At 42.5% G+C, this 25,368-nt stretch overlaps 1 protein-coding gene across 6 annotated transcripts in view; it reads left to right on the plus strand.

Moving 5' to 3' along the window:
- LOC308481901 (catenin delta-2) overlaps positions 1-25,368 on the plus strand; it is a 221,982-nt gene that overhangs the window by 75,449 nt on the left and 121,165 nt on the right. For all 6 annotated transcript variants that reach the window (XM_081014726.1, XM_081014729.1, XM_081014728.1 and 3 more), the window contains one exon: positions 24,167-24,299. In XM_081014726.1, the coding sequence (XP_080870852.1) occupies positions 24,167-24,299 (133 nt within the window). The remainder of the gene's footprint in view (positions 1-24,166; positions 24,300-25,368) is intronic.

A 25,368-nucleotide genomic window follows, 5' to 3' on the forward strand; every position in this document is an offset into this window, starting at 1 on the left:
CTGGTTTGCCGGGACGCGGGTGGCGCTGTCGGTAAAACCTCAGTGCCTAGGACTTGCTGATCGTAAGGTCAGCGGTTCGAATCCCTGCGGCGGGGTGAGCTCCCGTCGTTCGGTCCCAGCTCCTGCCCACCTAGCAGTTTGAAAGCACCCCTAAGTGCAAGTAGATAAATAGGGTGCTGGCTCGCCACTTGCAGCTTTGTCACGCTGGCCACGTGACCTGGAAGTGTCTTCGGACGGCGCCGGCTCCCAGCCTCTTGAGCGAGATGAGCGCAGAACCCTAGAGTCGGTCACGACTAGCCCATACAGGCAGGGGTACCTTTACCTTTACTTTTACCTTGCCAGGTCATAGTCCAGCACACCACACATTGGTTTGCAGAATAAGCTACACATTCACACACACAGTCTTTCTTTTCCTGACATTCAGTTTACTTTGCCATCAGCTTAGAATTACAGCCACGGCTCTCTTGAAATACATGCTAGTTTCATAGTGGTGTTCATACATTCATAGGGAAGCAACTCTTAACTTACATACACAAGTAGGATGCTGTTTGGAGAGTTCATCTAGTTATAATGTTTGGAAACTAGTTGTACTAAATCATGCACAATTCTCACTGAGACAAAGCACAGGAGAAGGCTGCATTGCCACTCCCATACAGTGGTACCTCGGGCTACAGACGCTTCAGGTTACAGACTCCGCTAAACCAGAAATAGTACCTCGGGTTAATAACTTTGCTTCAGAATGAGAACAGAAATTGCGCAGCAGTGGCAGTGGAAGGCCCCATTAGCTAAAGTGGTACCTCAGGTTAAGAACAGTTTCGGGTTAAGAATGGACCTCCAGAACGAATTAAGTTCTTAGCCTGAGGTACCACTGTATTTGAATTAAAAGCTTAATCCCCCCAGCCCTTTGCTTGAACCGAGTTTTTCTTTTTCCAAAAGTAGGAATATTAGTCAGATAAGTGATTTGGAATGTATACTATTGAAGCATAAGAATGTTTGTACTGGATCAAGGGTAATGATCTGTTCTGTGTCTCTGGCTTAGTTCACATTCAGTAATAACACTTCAGTTGAACTATAGTATATCTAGATTTCTGCCTTTGAGTCTGTTTCAAATGGCATCTGATCCAGAAAAAAAGTGAGAAATTGGGATAGTTATGATGTAAGTTTTCCCTCCATGTTAGTGTTAGTTTGCATCATCAGCATCATCATTCACTTTTAAGAAAAAAATCCCAAAGTGGTGTGCAACACATTTAAAACATCAGATAAAACACCCCAGAACAAAAGAAGAAAATCAAATATAAAGTATACACTCAAGAAAGCAGCATAACTAGCAGGAAACTAAAATACAAAACTACAGAATGCACGTTGAACCCAGCAAAGTTAACAAAATAAATCATCTTAAACATTCCAAGAGAAAGCATCATTAGAGGAAGTCAAACATAAATTGCACATTTAAAACAGCATAATTAGCAGGAGACTAAAATATCAAGTGTAGAACATATCTGCTGCCGTTGCAGCCTCTTCACTAAGAGGCAGCCAAGATGGTCTCTTGCTTGGTCAGCAGACTCTGCTTTCGTAGCTGGAGTCAGTCAGGGCCCCGCCTCCCCTGGCCAGGTAGGAAAAGGCTTGCAAGGCAGGGAGCCAAGATGCTCCATAAAAGACAGTGGTGTGCAGGTCTCCAAAGAGGTGAAGAATCTGAGCAATGCCACAGTCATGGTTATCACCTTCAGCTTTTCTTTCAGGCTAGGGACTTTGCTGTTTCATACATAATCTTTTCCCAGTCGATCTTCGGGCATCTGAGTGTTTCATCTCAGGTATGAGCAACACTAGCCATTCCTAAAGATGCATCAGTGTAGTGAGTGAGATACAGTCTTGAACACACACCGCACTTCGTGCTCTTTGCCTTAAAATATCCTTGGCATTTAAAAACAACCCTAGTATCAGCTTCTGTATGAAAGTATGTGCTGCGGAAATTATGCTAATTTATCTGGAGTGTAATTATAGACTAGAAAGATTATTTCACAGTCAGAATTGAATTGTTGTAGATAAATGTGCATTAACTTAATAGTGTGCAGATAATTAGTTTTTCTATTTACTCAGGGAAGGTAAGGGGGGGAGAGATGTAATCAGTTATACAAAGCTTGCTCAGTCAACTGAAAGTATATTCTATCAGGATCCCAGTAATGAGTATTTTCCTGACATCTGTCTCCAATTTCCCCCCCCATCCTGTAATTAAAATGGTCAGTGGTGACTAATTAACCCATTTAACTTTATTTCCATTTATGGCATTTCTTGTACAAGAGAGTTAAATGTGCTACAGAAGCAGGGCATATTTGCAATTACATACCTAATTTGGTAGAAATAAAAGTAATTTTTTCCGTGATAAATAGCTGAAATCTACAATACACAAGGTGTGTGTGTATGTCTTTTACATGCTCCTTGCTGATAGGAAAGTGACTAAATATGAAATATTTCAGTCATCATTGTCTGGTAAACATGGCTTAATTGAGAAGACCTTTTCGTGTCTTGCATCTCATACTTCATTAATTCCATTGTTCTGGGGTATTATTCCAGCTTAATGTATTTGCAGGACGGGGAGGGAGGGTGTGTGGTGGGAGAGCAACAATGCCTAGAGACGTGTATCTTAGTGTGTAATATATAGAAAAAAAATATTTTAAAAAGCAAGGTCTCTTTCATCCAGTGTTACCATGGTTCAGTCTTCAGAAATTGATCATTCTGAATTATCAGTCCCTGTCTAAATTTTCCCATACAAACACAATGGAAAGCATGCAGTGATTTCAGTATGTAGAAATCATGCGTGTTCGTTTTTTAACAGTTCTTCCCCAACTGACCTTTCCAAGCATACACCGCAATACTGCTTCTTCATACTAAAGTAATATTTGCACAGTTTAAATCATGTGCGGTGAGCCGTTTGTGCAAGGAATGCTGGTGTATTTAGCTTGTTTTTGAACGGAACAGAGTCAGTTACAGTGGGGGTCAAATTATCTGAAGATTTGCATGAAACCTTCTGGGCAGTGCAGAACTTTCGAATAGAATATGCATTCATCTGTTCTCCACATTGTTTGTTCACTCTAATATGGTTTGTTTTCGACTTGTTTGAAAATGTTTCCGCTGTTACAGCCTTCATTATATCGGGTCACTGTGGACACTTTTGGAAATCTGTGAAGCAGCCCTTTTAACTTTAGCTTGATTTTGTTTTATGTTTGCATCTCCTGATATGCCTCTTGTTTTCTCTTTACGCCGTTGTTTCATACTTAGACATGTACCCATAAAGCACCCATCCACATAAACCAGAGAGCTCTAATTGGATGTGTGGCTTCCTTAAGTGTGTCTGGGGTAAGGAAGCATATCTGTGTCTCACAGATAGCTGTGAGAAACGCCACTGTAACGCTACACCAAAATCAAATATTAAAGCTATTTAAAGCATAGCTCTGTTCTTAGGTGCTTTCCTTGTGGAAGTTCCCATCTAGGCCTGTCTTTTGTCTGTGTGCTCTGATTACAGTGGTGCCTCGCAAGACGAAATTAATTCGTTCTGCGAGTTTCTTCGTCTTGCGATTTTTTTCGTCTTGCGAAGCACGGTTTTAACGGTATTAACGGTTTTAAGAAAAAGGAAACAAACTCGCAAGACGTTTTCGTCTTGCGAAGCAAGCCCATAGGGAAATTCGTCTTGCGAAGCAACTAAAAAAACGAAAGACTCTTTCGTCTTGTGAGTTTTTCGTCTTGCGAGGCATTCGTCTTGCGAGGTACCACTGTACTCATTAAAATGGAAGTGCAAGACCAAAGAAGAACTTTGTATTTTTATGTATTACTTCTAATTGAGCTAGCTGAGCTGTTGTGCAGAAGCGTTGTTTCTTGTTTTTTGTTTAGAAAGGGTATGGGGGGGAATTAAAATATAAAGTTGACTAATAATAATAATAATAATAATAATAATAAATGAAGCACGGTGATGAAAATCTTGCAGTGTTTTGGTAGCACTGCAAATGTAGCACACTGTAAATCAGGCTTCCTCAAACTCGGCCCTCCGGATGTTTTGAGACTACAATTCCCATCATCCCTGACCACTGGTCCTGCTAGCTAGGGATCATGGGAGTTGTAGACCAAAAACATCTGGAGGGCCGAGTTTGAGGAAGCCTGCTGTAAAGTTCTTTCCACAATGGTATTCTAACATGAATTCCATCCTAAAGATACATTAGTGTTCTCATTCACTATAGTGTCTTGGACCTTAGTTCTTTTAAGGCATGACACATGCTTCCTAAAAGGAAGGAGACAGGGGGAAGGATATGGTAGAGACATTGTAACAATAATAAAAAGTAGGAAAGGATCTGCAAAATAAAATTGGAGGTATATTTACTGCTCAATGTGGTGGTACCAATTCTTTTGAACCTCCCTCCCAGCTGAGATGAGAATGCCTGGGAAGACAAAGACCTTTATTTCAACAGGCATCCTAAGTAGGTTTTCTGAAGTTGTGGTTTGTTTCAACTGATTTTATCTTTATTCTATCTTTTCAATCTTACTGTCTATCACATGGAGACTTAGGGAATATGGTTTAGAACTATGGCAGTCTTTCCATCAGTGCAAGCTTTCAGCTTGCCAGACAGAATGATCTCCACTCTCCCCTCCCTACATGCTGGGGGTCGTGTCCCCCAGCAAATTGGGGAGTAGGGTGGAGAGGGGCAGAGACCCCATTGCACTAGTGGAAGTCCTTGCAAAGGCTTCTGCTAGTGGGACTCCTTAGTTGCACCTGACCCCCAAGTGTAACACAGTATAAAAATTGTTGAAATATATTTGTTGAAATATATTTAGTCTGGATAAAGAGAGGCTAGAGTGGAATGATAAAAATGAATACTGTAAAATGATAAAAATGACTCTTAGCTTGTGGGTCTTAACTTCCTCTGAATTCCACTAGTTTGCCAACTTTGTAGCCTGTTCACCTGGTGTTTGACCTTTGTTCACCTCCCTTTTGCATTTAGGAACAGTTCCTTTTCTCATAAAGCTATAATGCAGTAAATAGGAAGGTGAGAATGATCATTGATCTCCACTAAATGGGAGAGCAATTACTGAAAAGACCACATTTCAAAGCAATTTAATTTCCCTTTGGGAAGAAGGATGATCAGAAGGAGAGCACTATAGCATTGCACACGACAGGGATGTATTGCCCAAGACAATTATACCTGCTTCTGGAAGGGAATAGAGTGTTAATAAAATAACAGAAAGTGAGGATCAAATAAATAAAAAGAAATCAATCTGTGTTGTTGGCAGGTAAGACAGTCTTCGTACTTAGCTCCCCAGAGGTTCTAAAGGTACACTTTTTAAAGATGGATTTTAGAAATTACTACTGATTCCTTAGCACTCAAATGGCTAACTTTATTCAGTCCTGTGACATTAATCAGAAGTGTGTCCCCCTAAAGGAGATTCTGTGCTCCTCTTCTGTGTGTGGAAATCCAAACTGTGATCCCCTGAATTTATTCCCTCAAACAGCAGAAGATGCCACTGGGATGCTGTTTATGAAGGGTGATTTTGCTGCGCACACAGACCTTCCCTTTTAACTTCACTGGATTGTGCTATAAACTTCAATTTGGCCTCAGGAATAGCCATGCTTTGAACACATTTCCCCTGCTCCTAGTAACCTTCTAGCTACTTTAATCCCGCTATCTTCAAGGAAGCCCGTATCGGCAATTGTCAGGCACTGACCGCTTTGATAAGTCACATTTTCTTCCTCTTCCACATCTAAGAAAGAAAATGCAGCTTTCTAAGATGATTTAAAATGTCCACCTTCATCTCTTTAAAAAAAAACACCATGCTGTGTAGAAGAACTGCCGCTTCAGAAAACACCTCTGAATCCATAATATGAGGCTCTTAATCTCAGGGTTGTGGGTTCAAGCCCCACGTTGGGCAAAAGATTCCTATATTGCAGGGGGTTGGACTAGATGACCCTGGTGGTCCCTTCCAGTTCTAGGATTCTGTGATTCTATTGGACTGGTATAGTAGTAGCTGATTTCCAGTGCCTTTCGGGGATTCCTTTGTATGAGTGCCCCAGGGTGCGATACTCTCCCCGATGCTTTTTAACATCTTTATGCGCCCCCTCGCCCAGCTTGTCCGGAGTTTTGGGCTGGGCTGCCATCAGTATGCTGATGACACCCAACTCTATCTGCTGATGGATGGCCATCCTGACTCGGCCCCAGACACACTGATCAGATGCTTGGAGGCTGTGGCTGGATGGTTACGTGGGAGCCGGTTGAAGTTAAATCCTTCGAAGACAGAGGTCCTCTGGCTGGGACGGGACGATATGGGATTGAGGGGGCAACTCCCATCTCTTGCGGGGGTGCAATTAGTGCCAGCACCGTCCGTTAAGAGTTTGGGTGTAATCTTCGATACCTCCCTCTCCATGGAGGCGCAGATTGCAGCTATAACAAAGGCGGCATTTTTTCATCTCCGCCAAGCTAAGCAGTTGGCTCCTTACCTCTCTCGCCCTGACCTAGCCACTGTGATCCACGCGACGGTCACCTCCAGACTGGATTATTGTAACTCGCTCTACGTGGGGCTGCCCCTGAGACTGACCCAGAAACTCCAGCGGGTGCAGAATGCCGCAGCGAGACTCCTTACGGGGTCTTCGCTGCGGGATCACATTCATCCGGTGCTATACCAGCTGCACTGGCTCCCGGTGGAGTACAGGATCAGGTTTAAGGTGCTGGTTTTAACCTTCAAAGCCCTATACGGCCTAGGACCCTCGTATCTACGGGACCGCCTCTCCTGGTATGCCCCACAGAGGAACTTACGGTCTTCAAATAAAAACATCTTGAAGGTCCCAGGCCTCAGAGAGGTTAGGCTGGCCTCAACTAGAGCCAGGGCTTTTTCGGCTGCGGCTCCAACCTGGTGGAACGCTCTGTCACAAGAGACAAGGGCCCTCCAGGACTTGACATCTTTCCGCAGGGCCTGCAAGACAGAGCTGTTCCACCAGGCCTTTGGTCAGGGCGCAGCCTGACTCCCTCCTTTGGCAATCTTTACAATACTTTAGTTTATGGTTGCCATCAATTTTGATTTTAATTAATTCTTTGATGTTTTTATAATGTTGCACTATTTTAGTGTTGTTAGCCGCCCTGAGCCCGGCTTCGGCTGGGGAGGGCGGGATATAAATAAAAATTATTATTATTATTATTATTATAATAATTGAGAAGTGTCTTCGCATATTTTCTGTCAGCGGGATTTGGTTTGATCAAGATTGCAATCCGTTTCTGGTTGTTCATTGTAGCCCATTCTCTTCCCCCGTCTTGCCTTTTTTCTCTTTCCCTTGAAGATAAGGAGGGACTGTTAATGTGCCAGTCTTGGCTGATAAAGCAGCTGGTGCTTACAGCACCGGCAGAATACGATAAACGTGAGGCAATTAGCATTACTCCTTTCAACCTTTAAATGGGTTGAAGGTACCATTCTGAAGATACAGGTTGGGTGGGTTCTTTGCTTCAAATGGTTCAAGCTGCGCAGACTTTAGAAAAGGCATCTTTTACGAGAGTAGCTTTCGACTGTAAATCTGCACATCACAACAAAGAGAGTGCACAGGGTGATATCTAATGCAGTGGCGACAGTTGTATATGTATGTTGTTTTCATTCATGGGTAAAGTCAGAAAGAATAGTAAACACTGCAGCGTTAAGGCTAGAATCAGTTTTAACCACATTCAGCTGGAAATGCTTTTAAAAGCAAAACAGCCTTACTCATCTAAGGGAAACTCCGTAGGAGAAGGAGTCTTTAACTCGATTTAACTTGTGCGCCCCCATATGGAATCCCTCTTGGTGTTGGTACATCTGGTACATCTGTCTTGAGAGACAATGGACTGCACCTCCTGGAGTGGTCAAAACAGCTGCTTTAGCACCACCAAAGTGATCTCCCCGGGACGCAAGCCTGGGCAGTGTGTATGGAGGTCCTGGGTTGCCCAGACGACAAGACTCAGTCTCACTGATGTGGTCCAGAGCATGGGTAGGCAAACTAAGGCCCAGGGGCCGGATCCAGCCCAATCGCCTTCTAAATCCTGCCCGCGGTCGGTCCGGGAATCAGCGTGTTTTTACATGAGTAGGATGTGTCCTTTTACTTAAAATGCATCTCTGGCTTATTTGTGGGGCCTGTCTGGTGTTTTTACATAAGTAGAATGTGTGCTGTTATTTAAAATGCACCTCTGGGTTATTTGTGGGGGCTGCCTGCTGTTTTTACATAAGTAGAATGTGTGCTGTTATTTAAAATGCACCTCTGGGTTATTTGTGGGGCATAGGAATTCGTTCATTCCCCCCCCCCCAAAAAAATATAGTCCAGCCCCCCACAAGGTCTGAGGGACAGTGGACCAGCCCCCTGCTGGAAAGGTTTGCTGACCCCTGGTCTAGAGGAAAGCAGAACAATATATTTGGCCGCAAGCTTGGTTGCAGAAGTTGCTGTAAGGAGCCATACAAGGTCCCATCCAACCACCTGAGAAGACTGCACTCTAGATTTGTTTAGGGCTTATTCCTGAAGGTATCCTGCAAAGCAGCAGAGGCTTAGGATCAGAGTTTTCCTTCTCCTGGATGGGCTATCTTCCCAGGTTGACGAGCCCCATCTGCCCCTCACTTCCCTCTACAACAAGACCGCTATCTTGGCCATGGGACCCACTCTTTGTCTAGTCTGCTCAAATGGCTGGAACCTTTCTTTGCGTTGCTAAGGAACTCTCTAACTCAAGGGTTTGAGACCCATTGGCTACCCTCATCTGGTTTAGACGACCAGTCAAAGCCGTTCCCAAGGTGTGGCCACTGTCACATGCTGACAGCTTCTAGGAGCCATAGGTGAGAGCTGAGTGCAGGGTGGGGTACCAAAGATGGACAAACTATCTCAGAAGGAGCACAACATGTCCCCCACCAGAGGTACTACCCCTCCCTTAACACCCCATACCCCCTCAGAATTGTTTACATGCATTGCACCAACTTCTTCCCTCCTTTCAATCTCCAGAGAATTTATTTTCCCAAAGCTAACCTAGCATTCTAGGCTCTTTCCCCCCACAAAATTGGCTCAGTGGAAGATCACCCCTGGAAAACAATAGATAGCCAGAATAAGAGTGAATCTGATTAAGTGGGATTAATTTAGGATTTTAGGAGTCTCTGTTTATTTAGGGGTGAGAACATGTGTGTAGTGATTGTTACAGAGTAATTGTAACTGGTCATATTTCTGTGACTTCTCACCATTTTGTGTGTTTAACATTGCTGTTCATCAGTTATTCAGGGTCAGCTTCTGTGAGTGGAAAGGTAAAATACAGTGGTACCTTGGATCTCAAAATTAATCCATTCCAGGAGTCCGTCGACTCCTGAAACGGTTCAAAAACCAAGACGCAGCTTCTGATTGGCTGCGGTAGCTTCCTGCACTCAAGCGAAAGCTGCGGAAGCCGTGTTGGATGTTCACCTTCCAAAAAATGTTCGCAAACCAGAACACTTTGCGGCGTTTGGGAGCCGATTTGTTCAGGAGCCAAGCCATTCGAGTACCAAGGTACCACTGTAATATGAACTTGTTGTCAGTGTGAATAGTGGTCATAAAAACAAGACCAAAATCACAACAGAGTGAGTGCATAAACATCTCGCCTTACCCACAAAAGTTGTGAGCTGCTGCTTCCCTCCCATGGCTATTAATCAAAGAGACTGACTCCTATTGCTGTAGAATTGCTCCCCATCCTTTTATGACCTAAGAGGCCACTGGATGAGACTGAGATCCCGTGAAGATGCGAGGGTGTCCTTTATGTGGACAAAGCAAGATATGGTTCTTTCTCTTGCCTGAGGCTTTTGAGCTCCTTCCTGCCTTGTTGTTGTTGTTTAGTCGTTTAGTCGTGTCCGACTCTTCGTGACCCCATGGAGCAAAGCATGCCAGGTACTACTGCCTTCCACTGCCTCTCGCAGTTTGGTCAAACTCATGCTGGTAGCTTTGAGAACACTGTCCAACCATCTCATCCTCTGTCGTCCCCTTCTCCTTGTGCCCTCCATCTTTCCCAACATCAGGGTCTTTTCCAGGGAGTCTTCTCTTCTCATGAGGTGGCCAAAGTATTGGAGCCTCAGCTTCAGGATCTGTCCTTCCAGTGAGCACTCAGGGCTGATTTTCTTAAGAATGGATAGGTTTGATCTTCTTGCAGTCCATGAGACTCTCAAGAGTCTCCTCCAGCACCATAATTCAAAAGCATCAATTCTTCGTCGATCAGCCTTCTTTATGGTCCAGCTCTCACTTCCATACATCACTACTGGGAAAACCATAGCTTTTACTATACAGACCTTTGTTGGCAAGGTGATGTCTCTACCAGTCCCCCAAAGGCAACAAGGCAAAGAATCTTTAAGCAGAAAGGCGCAAAGGATGCTTCTCTTTATCACCAACCGCCACAAACTGCAGAGAATTTAGCTCTGGTTGTTTCTCTTCAGCAAGCTGTCCTCTCTGCCAGGATGAACAATAGTCCCCAGCCAAGCTTCTATCCCACCCCATTTTGAGACTTGAGAAAGAAGCTCTTAGGAGAACGGTGTATTTCAAAGCATTTTTAAATCTGCAATATGCATCGCGACAAACTCTTGCAGGGAGAGAAAATAAAAATGATTTAGTATGTTAGTGTTAGTACACCATCAGTGTCTGTTCCAGTTTGCAGATAGATAGACCATATCCCATGCATGTTCAAATAGCCATGTTTAGGTTACTAAGATGCAGGGTATGTACATAAAAATACAGTGGTGCCTCGCAAGATGAAATTAATTCGTTCTGCGAGTTTTTTTGTCTTGCAAACTTTTCGTCTTGCGAAGCAAGGTATTAACGGTTTTAAGAAAAAGGAAACAAACTTGCAAGGCGTTTTCGTCTTGCGAAGCAAGCCCATTGGGAAATTCGTCTTGCGAAGCAACTCAAAAAAACAAAAACTCTTTCGTCTTGCGAGGTACCACTGTAGAAAGATTTAACGTAAGGAGGAGAAAACAGCCCTTTAACTGCTTATATTTCGTTAATGTTTTCATGGCCATATAATATTTCACGAGTCTTATTTTGATGAAGCAGATTAAAGAACGGAAGCATGGATTTCAAACATTGATCCTGCATTCTGTGAGGCGTTAAGTCTAGCCTCATTTTCCACTGGGAATTAAATGGCCCACACTTTGCAGTCTAAATTAGAATTATTATTTTTTTTTAAAAAAAAAGGAGAACAAGGAACTGCTCTGAAAACAAAGCCTGATTCAGACTCTATTAATCATTATGCTGCGTCTCTTGCTTACTCTGTGCCAATTGCTTTCAGTCTAATTTGATGAATTGGCTTTAGCAGTTTAATTCTCAACTTATGCCTAGCAAGAATGGCAAAGCCATCCTTTTTGCTACCCCCTGACAAAGCCCCTTGATGCAAAGTGGTTTAAGAATTAGAAATAATAAATGCAGAGTTATTCCATGTCTCTAAGGACTGACCAAACAGCACATAGGTTACTGTGTGGCGGTGTGCAAGTTGTAATCATTCCAGTACAGTTGTACCTTGGAAGTTGAACGGAATCTGTTCCAGAAGTCCGTTCGACTTCCAAAACGTTTGGAAATCATGGCTTCTGGTTGGCTGCAGGAAGCTCTTGCAGCCAATCGGAAGCCGCAGAAGCCCCACCAGCTTCCAGAAATAGTTCGCAAACCAGAACAGTCACTTCCTGGTTTGCGATGTTCAGGAGCCAAAACGTTCAGGAACTAAGCTGTTCAAAAACCAAGGTACGACTGTATTTCCCTTCCCCCGGACAGGGAGCAGTGGTGGCTCTAATAATCAGAGCCTCCATGTTTAGAGGCAGTATACCTGTGAATGTCAGGTAGTCGAGGATAAAAGATGAAGGGTGTTGCTTTTATGCCTTCCCAGAAATATCCAGCTGACTTAAATTAGCTTTATGATCTGATCCACCAGGACTCTTCTTGCATTCTTAATACAAGCAAACTTGTGCGACGCTCTTCTACTTTGGCAGCGCTCATGGGTGGGTTAGCACCTTTTTAATTTCCTTTCTTTCTTTTTTTCCTTTTCCTTTTTCCAAAGGCTATGCCAGTTGGAAAAATGGCTTTAATGCTTTTAGAACATGCTAGATAATCAAGCAGCTGCAAGAACTGTGGTTTGGAAAGCTTTTCAATACAGTCATACCTCGTGTTGCGAACGTGATCTGTTCAGGAGGCACATTCGCAATCCGCAGCCTGAAGCGCTGCACATGCGCGTGACGCTATCCGGTGCTTCTGCGCATGCGTGTGACATTATTTTGTGTTTCTGCGCATGCGCAAGCGCCGAAACCCGGAAGTAACCCATTCCAGTACTTCCGGGTTAAGCGCAGTCCGCAACCCGAATACGTGCAACCCGCAGCGTTCATAACCTGTATGACTGTAATTGTTTTGATACTTTTGCCCTGCATTCCTATTTTTGCCCTGCTTCTCTGTGATAAAATTAAACTTACGAAAATATAAATCTTAGCAAAAACCACGTTAACAATAAAGCAAAATAACAAAAAAGCAGGTTTTAAAAAACACATCATAAAAAATATACATTCGTCACAGCAGACTTAGAAGCATTTTTCTTTTTATGATAAATGTTTGGTGTCATTTTTCAACATATGGTTCCTACATAAATCTTCTCTCCAAAGTTGCTTGCAGGCAGTATTGCCCGGAAAGGGGTAGATGTTGGTGTCTGTGTTTCTGTATGCCAACTGCTTGATCAGATGCGAATGTTCTGCTCTAATAACGTAAATTAGCCCTAGAAACTAACACATTGAAAATTAACCCTTGCAAGAATTGAAAATAAGGGACCTTTGTCATAACTGCCCTCACAGCTTCAGCGTAAAACTGGTGTTGGAAAAGTATCCTTAGGATGCCAAATGGTGAGACATACGCTCTTTAAAATGCGACACGCACATGTTTGTTTATAGCAGTTCCTCTCTGAAGCAGTTAACGGCAGAATCCTATGCAAATGAAGATAAATGCTTCTCCCACAGCACTGCAGGCGACCAACAAATTGCTGGTAATTCTGCGGGGGGGGGGGCTTTTCACGTTTTTATTCGTGTTTTAATCTTTCTTTCAAACATTGTACACTCACCTGCCAAAATACGAAAGGGAGGTTGCATGCTTTACACGCTAATCATATTTAAATTTCATTGGGAATATTCACTCCAGTTGCTACAGTGCTGCAGTATTGCGGTCTTAATCCATACCAGTGGTGTCACTCTGAAGTTATTATTGTCAAGTCAGTGCACACCACAACCCTTCAACAGCCCCCACTCTGTGTCTCGGTATAGTTTGAATCTCGAGCAGATAGCAAGTTAGCTTAAGAGCAGGCAGTAAGGAAGGAATCTTCTTATCTTGGCTAGCAGTTAGAGCTCTGTTACCCCGTTGCAGGTTGGCCACTTATGTCAATATGCTCAATGACCACCCAGCTACAGGGGAGTCCACATGTGGTTACATTCAATGAATATACAATCTGTGTACACATATAGTTGAGCTGCGCACTCAGTCAACACTTGTGCTGTCTAGTATTCACAGGTGTGCCTCTAGCAGAAGGAAACGGCTTCAGTGGCACTTACGAAAACATGCTGTTAAAAGTAATTCGCCTTTGCCGACAATGAGGCATGCTGGGTCTGTTATCCTTCCTTAAACAGTTCCCTACTAAGACCAGCTTTCAGTGGAAAGAGTTGGGGCAGAACGTCGAACATAACTTTACTGACTTCATTTTCTCGCTTTTGACCGTCAAGTGTCTTCTCTCATTTTGGTGCATAACACTTGACTCAGAAAGGGGAGAGTTGCAGGGAAATGAGCAATTTCTTCTTCTCAGTTTCTAGGCATATGGTAGATGGCTGCTGTTACTCCAGTGAGAATGTTTCCTTAGCAAAAGAAAGAAATAGAGAGATTTGGCTTTAGCTGTAAGATTCTTATGTTGAATCTGGAGTGCTATTCGTGTACTTTGGGGTATTGTTTAGCTGGGGATTGTTGATGTTATAGGCATAATTTTTTGTATCTTTATTGTAGATCTTAATTATGATTTTTGTGTAAATTGTTTGGTTGGTGCATTTTTTGATGTTTTATTTATGGCTACTTTTGTTGTTGTAATTGTGTATTTTTGTCATGTCATAAGCCGCATTGAGCATGGTTTGAACTATGGAAAGGCCGCATATCAATAAAATTATATATGTATGTATACTTACTTGACTTTTACCATATTCAATGCACTGAAGTTTCAATGTTGATGATTACTTGTTTCAAATTCACTGTGCGGCACTCTGGAAACCCTTCAGGGTTGAAGAATGAGGCGCGAATACATGTAAATACATTATACAATCAGTGTAACATAGTAAGCTGCCTAATATTGAATCAGACTACTCTGTCAATCTAGCTAAGTTCTGTTTACTCTGAGAGCGGCTCCTCAGGGTCTGAAGCAAAAGTCTTCCACATCATCAGCTACCAAATCACTTTTTAACTGGGTGCAAATCATATGCTCCCCTACTGAGCTATATCTTAGGCTTGCCACGTCTGGAATGTCCCAGACATACATGGAATACTACAGAAATCGGCTAAATGTCTAAATGTTGGTTATTTCCAAAAAAACAGTATCTCCACAACTTTGGGCAAAACTAAAAAAAGTTCAATAACTTTGCCCCCCGAAAGCTGAACTTTTCCTCTCTCTCCCCCCCCCCCCCAAATCATTGGGTCGAATCCAGTGAAGAAGATTAGATCAAAGTATACTTCCATGAGCTGGAGAACATGGTTGATACCTTCTGTCAAGATGATTATAAAAACACTCATCCTGAAACTCAAATATATCATAAGAATTAGCATCAAAAGCATAGCCTTGTAACAGGAATTTTAAGTACTCGTTCCCAATTAGCTCAGTGTCATCTGTGTTCATAGTAGCATCTGAATCTTGCTCAAGTTTATGGTGTTATGTTGCATCACTGAGGCCCGCTTCTGTCTCTCAGAATTAGACTGTGATTAATTTAGAGTTTCGTGTCTTTGGTCTTTCATACATTTTTAATTGTAAGACGCCTCACAACTTTCCGGTGGTGGGCATCTAACAAATGAGATAACAATTGGCTTTGTAATATTTTAACGCTTGTGATGCCAGTGAATGGGGCAAGGACAGAGCCATGTATTGGGCTGGGCAGGGACGTAGTCAGGTCAGCACTTTGTGGATGTGCTGGATTGGTGTCAGCGATGCTAGCATCTATATGGTGGCTCCAGGGCCAGATTAAGGTTTGATGAGACCCTAAGCTACTGAAGGTAATGGGGCCCTTTATATAGCAGGCAGGGCCCATTGCTTACATCTTAGGAAACTACACAACACAAAAAACTGTTGCTGTATGTAGGTTTTATTTTATTTGCTTTTTATGTTATACTTTGGAAATGTACACCCAGGGGGTTTTTTCCCAAGAGAGTGGGGCCCTAACCTATAAGCTTGTTTAGCTTATACGTAAATCTGGCACTGGGTGTCAAAAAACATTCAGATGGCTGGCCATTTTAGGACTCTACAACACTGAAGCCCTGTGTAAAACACAACTAGTTACCATGATGCCCTTTAATTTGTGAATCTCTCCTGCATTCACTCCTTTTAGGGATAGGTTACTGGCAGCTGGAATACTCCGTCTTGCGCTTACAGGTGTGTTGGCTGGGTGTTCGTTTGTTTTTGCTTTGCTTATATTTTTTGTTATTTGTAGTCTGCCTTTTTGTGACGTGCACTCAAGGCATCTTGCAGTACAGAACTATAGATAACAGAAGACGTCAATATGCAGTCATAAACGGACGTAAAAGCAGCAATTTAACAAAACATCTCAGGTCACAGTTCACCATTTGGCCTCCAGCACGGCCAGTGATTCCAAGAATCATATCCTAAGGACTTAAGCTGGTATTTCCCACACAAATGAAGTTGCAGGATAAATCCCCCCACCCCCAAAAAAATCTGGAGTATCAGCAGGAGCTCTGAATGATCCTCTGATGTTCCCGAGCTCCCCACTCCAATTTATATATATACACAGAGAGAGAGAGAGAGAGAGCGCGCGCCTCGGTCCAGTATGCCTGAAGGAGCGTCTCCACCCCCATCGTTCTACCCAGACACTTAGGTCCAGCACAAAGGGCCTTCTGGCGGTTCCCTCACTGCGAGAAGCCAAGTTACAGGGAACCAGGCAGAGGGCCTTCTCGGTAGTGGCACCCGCCCTGTGGAACACCATCTTTTAGAAGAAATCTGAAGGCAGCCCAGTTTAGGGAAGCTTTTAATGTTTTTAATATTTTGTTGGAAGCTGCCCAGAGTGGCTGGGGAAGCCCAGCCAGATGGGCGGGGTATAAATAATAAATTTATTATTATTATTATTATTATTATTATTATTATTACTATTATTATTTTCTGTTTTTAAAAGGTCTTTGGTAAATAGTGAACTGAATAAAGGGTGTTCTCCAAGGGTGCTTCTAACTATGGCCTGGAAGATACATGACAGAGGTGACTTTGAAGCTGCCAAAAAACACCTGACCTATAGTTGCTGAAGAGGTGATTGTGAGATTTGCTTTTAGAGTCAGATTGTAGTAGGTCCTTTATTTGCCATTCCATTTGAACTCATTGGGACCTAGTTAAAAGCCCGTAAAAAGGGACTGGGGGGGGGGAGAAGAAAAGGGTGACCGTCTGTTGGTTTAGATTTGTAAAGTACCTCTTTATAGTAGTTGCAACATTTTGAAGCAAATAAACCTTCCTTTAGTATCTGACCTACAAATAATACTATCATGATATCATGAATATGTTTTTTAAAAAATAATATTTGCTTGACTTTCACATTTAAGTCTTCTGGTCTGTTTGTCCCATAGCCTGAACCCAGCTACTGTGTGGTAATCGGTGAAGAGGGAAAGGCATCTATTAGTCTGTATCCACTCAGTGCTTCATAGTCTGTCTGAAGCCCTATTTGCTTTCTGTTGATCTGTGGAAGCTTGGATATTAAAAGTGACTAATCAGTAACGAACAAGCAAACAAATAAAAAATTGCAGGCTGTGGAAATTAAAGGAATAAGAAAGGCAGATGCATTTAAGTGGTGGGGATTCTGTAGGAGGTAACATAAAGTTGACACCTTGCACCAAAAGATAATAAAATTAAAAGTGCTAAGCTCCCTAACCTTTTTCTTGGATTGCTCACATGATTAAGCAGCAGAAATGAACAGGGGGATGATTTTGCCTGTGTCTCTTGAGTAGCTGGAGTGCAATGTTGTTCAAGTACAAGGCTGTGGATATTACAGAAATTATTTCAGTGCCTAAAATCCACAAACCAAAGAACGTAAAAACCCACAAGCAGGACTTGAGTGTAACACGTCTCTCCCCACCATAGTATAAACAAATTGGTAAGTTCATAACATTTACCTATAATAAGGTAAAGGGGCCCCTGACCATTAGGTCCAGTCGTGGCCGACTCTGGGGTTGCGGCGCTCATCTCGCTTTACTGGCCGAGGGAGCCGGCGTACAGTTTCCGGGTCATGTGGCCAGCATGACTAAGCCACTTCTGGCGAACCAGAGCAGCACACGGAAATGCTGTTTACCTTCCCGCCAGAGCGGTACCTATTTATCTCCTTGCACTTTGATGTGCTTTCGAACTGCTAGGTTGGCAGGAGCAGGGACCGAGCAACGGAATCTCACCCCGTCGCGGGGATTCGAACTGCCAACCTTCTGATCGGCAAGTCCTAGGCTCTGTGGTTTAACCCACAGCGCCACCCAAGTCCCTATATTTACCTATACTAAATCATATTTAATAAATAAAACACCAGTAGAGAAATCCATTTCTTTTCGATCACATTGCACCCTGAAGTGCCTTATATTTTCTAAAGCATTTTCTATAATTTTGTACAATTCTGTACATTTAGAAGACCCATGGGTTTCTTAAATAGCACGGATTATATGTTCTTTTGGTTCTGCTTAACATAGTATGTTTATTCTCTACTCAGAGATGTTGGTACTATTTCCTCATCACTATTGTTTTAAAAATATGCATCTGAGTAGAAAATGAATAGATTCACTGTTGATAATGTCCGAATATTTCTAAATTATTGAGATGTGCTCCTGCTATTTACTTTTAACAGATGCTCTAGAAGAGCTAGTTATCCCCCCCCCCCAGTTATGACTGATTTAAATCAATGCACATTGTAATCACGATTGCCAATCAGTCTTGCAAAATAGCCATTTTCTGTAGCATTTATTTCTACTTACAGATACAGTGTATACATTTTTATTTTTATTTTTTTGTATGGTAAAGCAACAGAGGCAAGCAGTGTTATATTCGGACCCGTGAGAAAACGTTAACTAATTCTTTGTATAAGGTCTCTTCGTATGTTTGGCTGATTACAGATTGAAGCTTGGATACTCCCTGATGGCAATGCCATGAGGAAAATTCATATGGTTGGGTCAAGTGGCAGACTTGGAGCAGGAAAGAACCAGTTCGTTTTTTAGGAGGAAACTCCATTTTGGGTTTTCCGCATTAGGTGGCAAGAGATCTTGGACTGGACCTAACCTGTTGACAGTTAGTATGATGAAGAGGTAATATGGAATATAGAAAGTGAAAATAAACAGCTATTGTAAATGCCTGGTACCTTTTTAAGCACAGGTGAGCAACTCATGCTTTGGAGAGTAATGTTAGTAAATTTGTAAAGGTATAGGAGGGACGCGGGTGATGCTGTGGTTAAACCACAGAGCCTAGGACTTGCCAATCAGAAGGTCAGCGGTTCGAATCCCCGCGACGGGGTGAGCTCCCGTTGCTCAGTCCCAGCTCCTGCCAACCTAGCCGTTTGAAAGCACGTCAGAGTACAAGTAGATAAATAGGTACTGCTCTGGCAGGAAGGTAAACAGCGTTTCCCTGACCGTTAGGTCCAGTTGCGGACGGCTCTGGGGTTGTGGCACTCATCTCGCTTTATTGGCTGAGGGAGCCGGCGTACAGCTTCCGGGTTGTGTGGCCAGCATGACTAAGCCATTTCTGGCGAACCAGAGCAGCGCACTTTGATGTGCTTTCGAATGGCTAGGTTGGCAGGAGTTGGGACCGAGCAACGGGAGCTCACCCCATCATGGGGATTCGAACCGCCGGCCTTCTGATTGGCAAGCCAATCAGTGGTTTAGACCACAGCGCCACCCACGCTGTAAATTTGTATTAAGTAAAAAAAAATAGTATCTACAACTGTCAGTGACAAATGTTAGATATACCTTGAACGCGATTCACTAAAAACTAAACGTGAAAAATTGCTGTGATGCTGGACTGAGCAATAATCCAATAGAATTCTGTCTCTGTTAGATCTTTAACAAAATTAAGTTAAGAGTATTGTGTTTCAACAGAGGCTTTGATCCAGAATTTGTATGACCCGAAACCGGATATTTGCAAGACTTCTCGTCCCACGTGAAAACACACATATACACAAATGCTCTCTCCCCCCCTCCCCTCCCCCAAACACTAGGAGACCTTCAGGAAATGATTGAGAGGCAAACTGCCTCCACTCAGTCTTCTCCAGTTCTCCTTTCCTGCTACAGCCCCAGCATATCATATCCCAGTCCTTTCCTGATAGTCTTCCACCCTCTGAGAGAGGTTTTTTAGTGCACTGGAGAGGTGGGAAAGCGTAGCTGAGCAAATGGCTTCTGCTCATGCAAACAGTGGATTCAAGCCAGAATAGTCCATTGCAATCAATATTTGCAGTACTTGAAAATAGTCCTTTTCCAAAGAAATATTCCCTTAAGTCTCATTAGCTCATGCTCACCATCTTTATTTTAAAACATTTTTTAAAGAAAAATTATAAGAATCTTGTATGCCTAGGGTGTGGGGGAGTCATTAGAGTGGCTTAATTCAACATATTTATCAAGCCATTTAGCTGCAAATTTAACAACAGCTAAAAACAAATTTTAACAATTTTGCAGAGCATCTGCTTATAAAACGGCAATCACATACCAGTTTCTTAACTGCTTTGATGTTTTAGAATAAAAACAGATTTATTGCAAGCATAAACATTTTCTATGAAATTCTTCTCATAACAGCACAGAGGAAATGCATACTACAGGTCTTCTTTAAAAATTCAAAACAAAGAGATGTCCTATGCATTTGGAAAGCTTTGGCTTGCATTCATGTCTCCACATGAAATTTGTGAATTTGACTATCTGTACTACTTCTTGTGCAAGTACTCCTGCTGTTCACTTCCTTTTATTCCCTCAGTAACCCGGAAACAGCTAACACAGAAATCACATTGTATGTAACTTACATGAAGGTTCTTCGAAATGTTTTGGATCAAAGGGGGGGAAGTGTCTAACGCGGCTGTTAGAAGCTGACTTGACCACTTCACAGCCTTCACAGCTAATAACCAGGAGGTTCAGGGGCTCTACTGAATGGGGTAGACTTTGAAATAGGGGTCTGAGGGAAAGGTCCCCCCCCCGAAAATCAGACAGAGACAGTCTCTTCTGATGACTCCTGCTAATGGTAGTTGCCTCCACCAATTTTCCAGAAACCCTGGTCTTCCACCATGCCAAAGCCCATCCCATACATGAGGGTCCCCTACCTTTCTCCAGGGTGGGTTTTTTTGGAGGGGATGGCCACCTTTCACCAGCCCTATATTATACATGCATTTCTATGGCTCCAACCCAATTGGTACAACCACATTTTAAAAAATAGTTTAAGTGCCAAGTTTTTGTAGTTTCATGCAAATTTACCAGGTACTTTAAGCCTGTCAAAAGATACATTAAATGGCCACTGGACCAATTTTTGTACATTCTGGGTTGGAGTCTAGCAACATGTTGACAGGAAGAGCTCACTAGCATGGTGAAGTGACTAGATTATTGGGGTTTAAAGCGAGGAACCCAGTTAACCATGAACGTGCATCAGTATGTTATTTTCAGATATTACATTGCCACTTTGAGTCCTCCATGGCTAACCTTCCACACAGGGTTGTTCTGAGGCTAAAACACACCAGTGTGAGGAAAGACAACAAAATTAAATTGTAGGTGTTGCTTTAAAATAAAACAGAATGGAAAATAAAGATGTATGTGTATGTAACAGTGGTTCTACTACTCAGCTTTAATTAAACATTCATGGTTGAAACTGCCACTTCATTTCCTCTATTTAAAGAGATGCAGATGTATGAGTTACTCATGCAGTAGGAGTTCGCAAGTTGTCAGTTCATTTAGACTAAACTCGTATTGAAACGCAAAATCTGTCAGCTGTTAAAATCACTGTTTAGTAGAGACACAGACTGTGTACGCATGCCCATTTACTCTGGCTCCAGTGCGCTCTCGCTGCTGGCTTTTCAATCGATGATGCAGAGCTTTCCTGTAGTTTCTTGAGAAATACTGCTGGTTTTGATGCACTTTCCCTCAAACTAAACTTCAAAATAAAAAATATTCCTTCTAGTACAGGAAAAGGCAAGGGGTGAGAAGGTGAGAAATGGCTTAGTCATGTATAATGAGATAAGAATCCAATGTCTTTGTTCAAACCAGGTCTCTCCATTGCCTTTTCCTGTAAGACCTATTGCAGTCGTTAAGAGTCGTCAACAGACTCATCCCAGCTATCTGCCAATCACCCATTCCCACCACCCTTCTGAGTAATACCCCTCCCCACCTTCTCACTATATAGAAGGATCTGGCAACTTCTGTTTCAGTGTATCTGAAGAAGTGTGCATGCACACGAAAGCTCATACCAATAACTAACTTAGTTGGTCTTTAAGGTGCTACTAGAAGGAATATTTTTTATTTTGACTATGGCAGACCAACACGGCTACCTATCTGTAACTTAAACTTCAAACCGAAAGGAAAACTTAAGCCACATTCACTTTGCAGTTAAGCTGAGGTGTGTACATTTCAGAAAGTCATTGTACGTGTGTGGATGACAGCTCAGGCGCAGGTGACAGGATCGTGAAAAGGGGTTGGAGGAGTTGGTGACCGCCTCTCTGGTGTGTACAACAACTTGAAACTCAGTGGAGGAGAACCACCTCACTGCGTTTTCAGCCGCTAATGTGTACATAGCCATGGAGAAATCTAAGTAATTGCATTGAAGCAGAATATTCAGACTGAAAACTTGGCCTGAAATTTCATCTCTGGTAAGAATATAACAACAGAACAGTTGTCAACCTGAGTAGCCAGTTAGTCCTTGTGGTGAATAATGTTGACTGTTATTTCTGGAAAGTTCTGTACCTCAGGAGTAGGAAAACAGGCAGCAGATTTGCAGCAATCATGCAGTTTTGTATGTAATCGCAACTTTAACCACACGCCCCATTAGCTTTATTTAGTCATGATTTCTTTATGTGTGATTGCTGTTGATAAATATTTTGGGAGATGGATGTTTGGTGGAAGATAACCAGAAGTGCAAATATAACTCTGTGATAGAAAACATGAGAAATGATTAAATTTAATGTGAGTCAAATACATATCTCATCCTTTTAAGCAAAGGAGATTTAAGAATTTTCTGCAGTCCGGTTACTTTTGATTTCTTCAAAAAAAGAGATACATATTGTTCATATACATTTTTCTAGAGGCCAAGCATTAATACAGGCACTAATAGAATGTTCTGGGTTGTATCCAACTCTGTGCATGCAGAATTCTGTTCATGTAACAGGACTTCTCCTTCCCCTCCTCTCCCCGCACGCCCTCAAAAACTGCTCAGAGGCATCCTCCAACCTTCTGGAGCAGATTATGAGGTGCTTGGAAGGGAAGAGGATGGGAATGAAGGGGCCACAAGGGTCATCTAATCTAACCCCCTATGTTGTAGAAGTCTGCTGCACTAAGGGAACAGCAACACTCAATATGACCCTATAGGTTTGCTTTGATATACTTGTTCTAAACTCCCCATTCAACATCCCACGCAAGCAAAAATTAACAGCCTTTATAGCAATTCTGAAGGACGCTTATCCATTTGGGTTGTTGAAATAGAAGTTTAGTTATATTGTGCTGGGTCCAAACTTAGTAGACACATTAAAATTAACAGAATTGTAGTTCTGACTAACTTGGGTCCAGTTGCTTTCAGGGGGTTCTGTTCTAATTATGACTAAGTCAGGTTCCAGCCCTTTGTCCTGAGCACCTTTGGTCTTGCATGCTCATCTTCAAATTAGTTGTTGCAGTAACCGTCCAACTCTTCCTCAGACAGTCATCATCCTCTGAACTTATTTCCTGGTTTTCATAGTTTGGGAGTTTGCACATATCCATGGACATAAACCCATTTCTCAAGCAGACACGTTTTGACAGCTCTCACTTCTGGGTGCAGCTGGAGGTTAGTGATAGATCAGGTTCTGATAGATGCTTCACCTACTTTTGATTTTGTGCTGCTTCTTGACAATTGCTCCATCCTTCGTTGTGGCTCAGTGCCATGTTCATGTCCCCTTCCTCCTCTCTAGAGGTAGTGAGGGGTGGGGTTATAACACAAATAACAAGCAAATGGTGGTGGGGATGAAGTGTTTGGTTGTGGCTTGTGATGTAGAAATATGGATATTGAGCATAGGTTGGCACACAAGAAGTCATGAAGTGTACCAAGTGCTCATGGTGCATCCAGGTAGATAATGTGACAAAACAGTGAGCACATTTGTAACTTGGATGCGTTTCCAAACTTGATTCAACCCTGGGACATTTTCCTGTAAGAACACTGCATTGGTCCAATCTAATTTAAGATAAGGAGCATGAGGATTTTGCATGTTGGTAAGCATAGTGCCAGTCTCAAGGCTCTGAACTAAGGAGAACTGGCATCCCACAGTTAGCTCAAGTTCTTTGTTGCAGTCCTGTGGAGCGCTTTAGGTAATGCCCATCCTCTGATACTGCTTCTCTCCCAACTCCCAGCCCAGATCTGGTACTTGGGATAGGCTCTGTTCATCGTCAGTGAGAAAGCATGGTTGTGCATAATGGCTGTGTTTCTGTATGTTTTTTTGTTTTCTTAATCTTTATCAGGGCTTCCTATAGTGCATTTCATTTCTATTATTTTTGAATAATAGAACTTTGAGAAAACTAATCTAGCCAAAGTTACCTTTCTCTAATCACAGTGGTTTTCAAATTTCTGGGTAGTCATGATACTGGTTACCGTCTACCTTCATTATGGCAGTGATACCAACAACAAAAAACCCTACACATTTCCTGAGCTTGGTGCATTAAAACTATGGGCATGAACAAGTATAGGTGCTGCTGTCGTCATTAGAGCAACTGCTAAATCCCTTCTTGTTTCTTTGTGCACAGAGAGTTTGGATGGAGAGACCCGGAACTTCCAGAAGTCATTCAGATGTTACAGCATCAGTTCCCCTCAGTACAATCCAACGCTGCTGCCTACTTACAGCACCTCTGCTTTGGAGACAATAAAATAAAAGCTGAGGTAAGAGAATTAGTTGTTTAAAACATGTGCGTATGTGTGTTGTACAACATATGTATGCTAAACCACTGTTGAAATTCTGAGCTGCCTTTTTCTTTATGGAGAACTCCAGGAGAACTTCCTATCTGTGCTGTGGCTTACTCCGTGCCAGTGTGGAGTAGTGGTTAAGGGCGGTAGTCTTGTAATCTGGTGAACCGGGTTCGATTCCCTGCTCCTCCACATGCAGCTGCTGGGTGACCTTGGGCTAGTAACACTTCTCTGAAGTCTCTCAGCCACACTCACCTCACAGAGTGTTTGTTGTGGGAGAGGAAGGGAAAGGAGAATGTTAGCCGCTTTGAGACTCCTTAGGGTAGTGATAAAGTGGGATATCAAATCCAAACTCCAACTCCTCCTCCTCTTCTTCTTCTTCTTCTTCTTCTTCTTTGTTGCCTTTTTGTGAGGCACACTTCATGAACTGAGGTTTTTTTTTGGGGGGGGGGACTTTTTATTCTGTCATTGGGCTGTGTACCAAATTTCATATTTCTCTCTGTTGTGGAAGTACCTTAAACTTTTTTGATATCACCTTACATAAAGCTTTTAGTTACAGGCAGGTAGAGGAAAAGGTAACCTCAGAACTATTGTTCATATAGCTATTTCCAGAGCATGGGGGAGGCAGGTGAGCACTGTAATAATAATTTCTTGATCATATGTGTATTACCTCTCATTACAGATATGTGTATTGTTATTAAAGTAATGTTTCCTTGATTGGTTGGACTACAACAAGCCATACCTCCTGGGAACGGTCACATTCTCACAAAAGTATTTGAATCAGTGATACTTTTTGTAGTATAGTTATATTGAAAGTTATAGTTAGCCTGATGCCCACCTCTCCCATATCTCTGTTGAAATAAATTGGTGTTTTGTTTTGTTTTAAAAAAGGATTTGCACCAGGGTCAAATGTGTTACAACCTCATTTTCGCCAACATTTACTGTTTCTGCTTAGCATAGATTCTTCCTAAAAGTGGCATCTTTGCCTTTAGCCTGGTTTCATTCATAATGATGGCTTGAGGACTTTCATCACTTGCTGACTCCA

This window comes from Podarcis pityusensis (genome assembly GCF_964106645.2).
Source record: "Podarcis pityusensis genome assembly, chromosome: 7".
Lineage (NCBI taxonomy): Eukaryota > Metazoa > Chordata > Lepidosauria > Squamata > Lacertidae > Podarcis > Podarcis pityusensis.